The following is a 6,150-nucleotide window of genomic DNA, read 5'->3' on the forward strand; positions in this document are numbered from 1 at the left end:
TGTGTGGGCCCCATCCAATCAGTTGAAGGCCTGCATAGAACAAAAAGGCTGATTCCTTACCCCAAGCACTGGGCCATTCCTTCTTACTGACTACCTTTGAGCTGGGACATTGTTTTCTTCTTGCCTTCTCACTTGAAATGAAACATCGGCTCTTCCTGGGGCTTGAGCCTGCTGGCCTTCCTACCAGAACTGTACCGTGGTGCTCCTGAATCTCCAGCTTGCTGACTCACCCTGCGGACATGGGACTTTTCAGCCTTCATAATTGCAGGAGCCAGTTCCCTACAAGAAATCTCTCTCTCTCTCTGTGTATATATGTACACATATAAATACACACACACACACACACAGCCACACACACACACCCCCTATTGGTTCCATTTCTCTGGAGAACCCTGACAGACACAGCCAGGACTGTGTGTTGGGAGTTTTGTGGAGTGGAGCTGCAGTGGTCTGTGACCCAGAGGCATTGTTCTGGTGTTGAAATGTCTTTGAGTGGCCACGTGTTGGGTGCTGGGACTGAGGACAGCACAAGGCCTTCTTATTTGACCGGGTAGATGGGGGAGGGACAGAGTGGAGGTTTCTTTCCCTGTCCTTTGGGGAATCCCAATTCTACTCCCTTGTTCTGAGAGTTTGGTGGACTCTGTCACTGTTTCTGGGTGACCTTAGGTAAGTTGCTCTCCCCTGGTTTGTTCACCTATAACGTGGGAATAATAATCAAATTGAATAATAATCAAATCTGCTTTACTGATTATTCTAAGATACAGTGAGATAATGTAGGTGAAAGTGTTTTGGAAAATTTATGCAGTGCTACACAAGTACAAGGTATGATTATTATTGTAATTAAATAAGTCTGAGCTCTTCCTCTTTGCTTACAGCAACCCTTGGTTTTTTCATATGCTTCCTCGTAGGAAGACCAAAACCAGTGCTTTTTAATCTTTAATGTGCAAATGAATCACTTGGGATGTTGTTAAACTGCAGATTCTGATTCAGTAAGTCCGAGTAGGCCTAGATTCTGCATTTTCATGCTCCCAGGTGATACCAATATTTCTGGTCTGGGGACCTGAACTATCTCTTCATAGGAAAAGAGACCCAAATCTTTCTATAACGTATTGAAAATAAACAATTTAGAAAATACAGTAGAAGTATGGGCTTATTAAAATAGCTTGTAGTCAGAGATACTTATTGATCACAAAAGATACATTTTGGTCTTTGGAAAGATGAAGTGAGAGAAGGGAGTGGGAAAGAGGAAGGAATGAAGGGAGGAAGGGAAGGCAGAAGGAAGGGAGAGAAAGAAGAGGGGAAAAAGTGAGGGAGAGAGAAGAGAGAAGAGAGACAGGATGGACCCAAGAAGCCCTGGACTGATCACTTCCTGGACTTCTCTGTGGAACAGCCACCATTGGTCTTACTAAGAGAGTCTGTGCTGCCCATTCTTGAGCCTACACCGTTGAGGATTCTTTCAATTTCACTTGGGATGTTCTGCTTTTCCTCATTCTCAGTCTCCCGATGGTAGAAGTAATTGAAGTTGGAGACAATGACAGGCACAGGGAGGGCAATGGTGAGGACCCCTGCAATGGCGCACAGAGTGCCCACAATCTTCCCCCCTGGGGTGGTCGGGCACATGTCCCCATAACCTACAGTTGTCATGGTGACTACTGCCCACCAGAAGCCATCAGGAATGCTAGAGAAATGGGACTCTGGCTCATCCACCTCAGCAAAGTAGACTGCGCTGGAGAAGAGGATGACTCCAATGAAGAGGAAGAAGATGAGCAACCCCAACTCCCGCATGGACGCCTTCAGTGTTTGCCCAAGGATCTGCAGCCCCTTGGAGTGGCGGGAGAGCTTGAAGATGCGGAAGACCCTCACCAGGCGGATGATCCTCAGGATGGCCAGGGACATGCTCTGTTGGGCACTCGGCTCTGTCTCCTGGGCAAGCTCTGTGATGACAGTTGCAAAGTAGGGGATAATGGAAATAATGTCAATGATGTTCATGATGTTCCTGAAGAAGTCAGTCTTGCTGGGGCAGACCACAAACCGGAGCACCAGCTCAAAGGTGAACCACATGATGCAGGTAGACTCCACCATGAAGAAAGGGTCAGTGAACATGGTCTGGGAGAGGACTGTCTTGCTCATGTTGAGATTGGGTTCTCTGACCACCTTCAGCTCCCTATCCTCCCGGAACTCTGGCAGTGTCTCCAGGCAGAAGATGGTGATGGAGATGACCACAACCAACACTGAGACCACGGCCACACTACGGGCAGCACTGGAGCTCTCAGGGTATTCAAAGAGGAGCCAGAACTGACGGTGGATGTCATTGGTGGGTAGCAGTGTTTCAGGGTCTTTGATGAAGCCTTCATCCTCCCGGAACTGGTCCATGGCCTCACTACCCAGCTCATAGAAAGAGATTTCATCAGCAAAGATATCAATAGGAACATTGGCTGGGCGCCGAATTTTCCCACCAGATTGGTAATAATATAGGATTCCATCAAAACTGGGCCGGTTCCGATCAAAGAAATACTCATTTCTCATGGAGTCAAAGAACTGCATCCTTTTCTCCCGGTCTCCCAGGAGAGTCTCTGGGAATTGACTGAGGGTTCTGAGCTGGGTCTCAAATCTCAGCCCAGCAATGTTAATGATCACCCGCTGGTTTCCTTCATTCAGTACCACTGGCTCAGGCCCTGGGGGGTCAGCATAGTCTCCCGGAAGCTTGGAGAAGGCCGTCTCATGGTTGGTGCTGTCGCTGATGAGGATCTTCCAGTTGGAGAAGGAGCTGCCCCCAGGCCGGCCTTTTGGGCTGGTTGAGTCGAAGTCTGTGGCATAGCCTGGCTCTTCTTGGATTTCATCTGAGTTATCAAAATTGACCAGCGCAACCTCCATTTCTTTCCAGCCACACACATCCATTCTAGGGGAGCCAGGGAAGAAGCATGAAGATCCTCAGCCTTTGCTGCCTCCTGTGAGCTATGGAGAAGAAGAAGTTCATTATACAGGATCCAGGGCAGAATACAACTGGCCCTTGTTTATTGAGGTAAGGCATACCAGTGGGCTAATCAATGACTTATTTGTAGCTTGGGAAGGAACATCATGGTTATTTTGGCAACATGCTTCCCTTGAAATCATTTTGAACCTCTGAGTTTGCATAAACTAATAACTAGGAGAAATTGCCAAAAAAAAGGATCCTGGCAAAGAGGGAGAGATTCTCCCCAGCAAAGGATGGTCTTCATATGTGAAGGCAGAGGGGCCATGCTAAAAGAGGAAGTTAACATTCTTTAATAATAAAAAGTATGATCTTGTATTTGCATGAAGCCTTCTGTCTACCCAAACACGTCTCCATGCCCAATCTCATTCGTAATGCCTCTCTTCCTCTCACAGCAACAGCCAGTCCTTCACACATCCTTTTGGTCATGTCTGCAAGTCTTCAAAATATATCTGGAATTCAACCATTTTATGTCACCTTCACCCCTGCTCCTGGACCCAGTGGTGAAGGATGGAACCAGACCTGTGGACCCAGTGGGGATTCGTTTGGAAAGGAAAAACAAGAGGCTGGGCTGGCCAATCGACAGTGTCCTCTAAACGACCCCTCGCCTGGAAATACCTCCTAGAGTTGTTTTGAAGGTACCTCAAATGAGATAGCATGTGTAGAATGCTTGGTGGAAAGAAAGATCACTATATTATAGCTATTGTTGTTTTTCATCAACTTTCCCACATAACAAGCACTTTAGAAACTACCGGCAATTGGAAGTTTTTTAGCCTGGGCCCAAGGTGTCCATAGGGAGTAATTTCATTCTGAGAAATCATTTTAGGTGGGAAGGAAGTAAATAATTGTGTGTGTGTGTGTGTGTGTGTGTGTGCGCGCGCGCACACTGGAGCTGGGGTTAGGAAATCATGCCCAGTGGGCTTGGACATCTATACACATAGACTAATATTTCTTTCCTCAGGTTCATTCTAGCTTCAATTTCAACCGAAGCCAGGCAGGCTCGGGGTGGGAATGGGAGAGAAGTAAGAGACTTAGCTTCAGGCAAAATCTGTAGTGGTCGTAGCCTTGGAGAGGTTTGCTTTACAGGGACAAGGCTAACCTGCAGTGTAGTGTTGTAGTCTTCTCAAAGTGATTCCACATTCACTTACCTCATTAGATGACAATAATCATGGGAGGTTAGATGTTATCTCTGTTTTGCAGATGGGGAAAGCAAATCACAGGGACAAAGTGACTTCTCAAGGTCACATAACTAGTGCTACGGAGTCCTGACCTAAACCTGGCCACAGCCTTCTGGCCCAGGGCATTTCCCGACAGACCATGGAGTCCCTATATGGGAGCCGAGCCTTGTGGGGAGCTGTAGGCCAGGGCCACAGAATTGTCAGGGGCCCAGAGCTCTTTCCACCCCATGACCCCTTTTCTCAGTTCAGGTGCCATGTGTCGAGTGATGAGCTGAAGTCTGGTTGGTCAGCACTGGTGGAGTACCCATTCTACCTCTCAGGAGTGTATGGCTATTGCAAACAGCCTCATTTCATGGAGCTACTGCTTCCTCAGCTGTGGAATGAGGAAGGATGTGCCCACTGCCAAGCATGCCAGATGCCAGCCTGCTGTGCAAGGCTCAGCGAGCAATAGGATGGCTGGGAGGCAGGATGGAATCTGAGAATAGAATCAGTCCACCCAAGCTCAAATCCTGGTCTGTACATGGTAAGCCCTGGAGAAATGTAGCTATCCCTTCACAGTGATTCGCATGATGATTTGGGGGCCTTTCCTGAACTGCTTGGCAGCTGGATGGCTGTCAGTGGGGGACTCCAGCTCTGTGCTCATCTGTGTCTTTGGAGCACCATTTTCTCCCATGGGGTCTTGGATCGCAGGTGGTGCTCCCTGCTGATTATCTTCCAGGTGTGAATCAGTCCCGCTTTCTTAGCGGAACGAGTACCTTCAGTGAGCTTTGGGCAAGGTTTGGGAACCACTTCCATGGTTCTAGCCAAGGCTAGAGTTACCCTTATCAGGAAATTCTCTGGAGGTCAGCGGCAACAAGCTTGTGGGATTAGGGAGAGCTTCTCTGGCCAAATAATTAACTTCCTTTTCTGGGAGCCAGGCCATTTCCCTTCTCCCCGCCTCCTAGGTGCCTCTTTGTCATCTCCACCCCCAGGTCGAGTGACAGATAGGAGGGTGTTTGATGAGGGTCTGATGGTGTGGAGGTGGCAGACAGTGCCAAGGTCAAACAGCATATTCCGTGGTCTATAGAAATGTGCTGTGCAGGCGGCTCCACCTGCCCCATTAGTAGTAAACGTTAATCATTGAAACAAAGAGAAAGGAGAACTGTCTTGAGGATAAGGACCTGGTATGAGGCTCTGCCCCACCACTTAGGAGTGTATATTTTATAGCAAATAATTGGGTTTTATGACTCAACTTTCTAATCTATAAAGTGGGTAAAAATAATAGTAATTTCCATCTCAAAGATTATACTGAGAATGAAATAAGGTAATAACAGTGAAAGCACTTTGTAAATTGTAAACGTAAATTGTAAAATTACAAAAATCACCCTTTACACTTTCCTCCCATCTGCTCCACACATAGACCCAATATAACATGCTCGTAGAAAGTATGTTTCACGTGAAGAACTGCAGAAGGAATTCACAGCTCACTATTCTCCCCTTCTGCTCGGCCCAGTCCCGACTCCATGTCTTCATCCTTGTTTTGCTCCTGCTTCTCATATGCTTTCTACTCCCCTGCCCTCCCCCGACTATCTATTCCTCCCTGCCAATCTGGGGACTGTTCAGATCCTACCTTGTCCCAGGAGCCTGCCCTGGCCAGTGTCTGGGAGAGCCCTCTGTCTCCCTGTGCTGCTAGTCTGCTTGTGTAGATGCTCACTTTTGTCCTCAGTTTGGAGCACCAGCTTCCATGGGGTCAGCCTTCACTCTTCAGCTCTCTTGCAAGTTTTCAGGGTACATGATTGTGTTTTGCAGAGCTTTTCCTATCAGCCTGCTTGGTCTTGGAGGACATGATTCCCCTCTGATCCCACCTGCATCACCCCAGTGTCCAGCTCAAAGTTGCAGGTGGGAGGGTGGCTGATGAGGGGCAGGGTGGTGTTGGAGGTCGTGGGGCAGTGCCAATTTCAAACAGTGTATCCTGTGGATGTAGAGTGATTATTTGCTAAGCACTTGCTTGTTAAGTAGGTG

At 47.9% G+C, this 6,150-nt stretch overlaps 1 protein-coding gene across 1 annotated transcript; it reads right to left on the reverse strand.

The window, feature by feature from the left end:
• Positions 1-1,333: 1,333 nt before the first annotated feature.
• On the reverse strand, positions 1,334-3,282 carry KCNA10 (potassium voltage-gated channel subfamily A member 10). Its single transcript, XM_025358123.1, has one exon. The coding sequence runs from the start codon at positions 2,896-2,898 to the stop codon at positions 1,363-1,365; it is 1,536 nt and encodes a 511-aa protein (XP_025213908.1). The 5' UTR covers positions 2,899-3,282; the 3' UTR covers positions 1,334-1,362.
• Between the last annotated feature and the right edge of the window lie 2,868 nt (positions 3,283-6,150).

The sequence above is a fragment of the Theropithecus gelada genome, chromosome 1 (genome assembly GCF_003255815.1).
Source record: "Theropithecus gelada isolate Dixy chromosome 1, Tgel_1.0, whole genome shotgun sequence".
NCBI classification, from domain to species: domain Eukaryota; kingdom Metazoa; phylum Chordata; class Mammalia; order Primates; family Cercopithecidae; genus Theropithecus; species Theropithecus gelada.

What these genes read in the sequence shown, in the direction of transcription:
- KCNA10 (XM_025358123.1), bottom strand. Translation starts at nt 2,898, where the DNA reads ATGGATGTGTGTGGCTGGAAAGAAATGGAGGTTGCGCTGGTCAATTTT.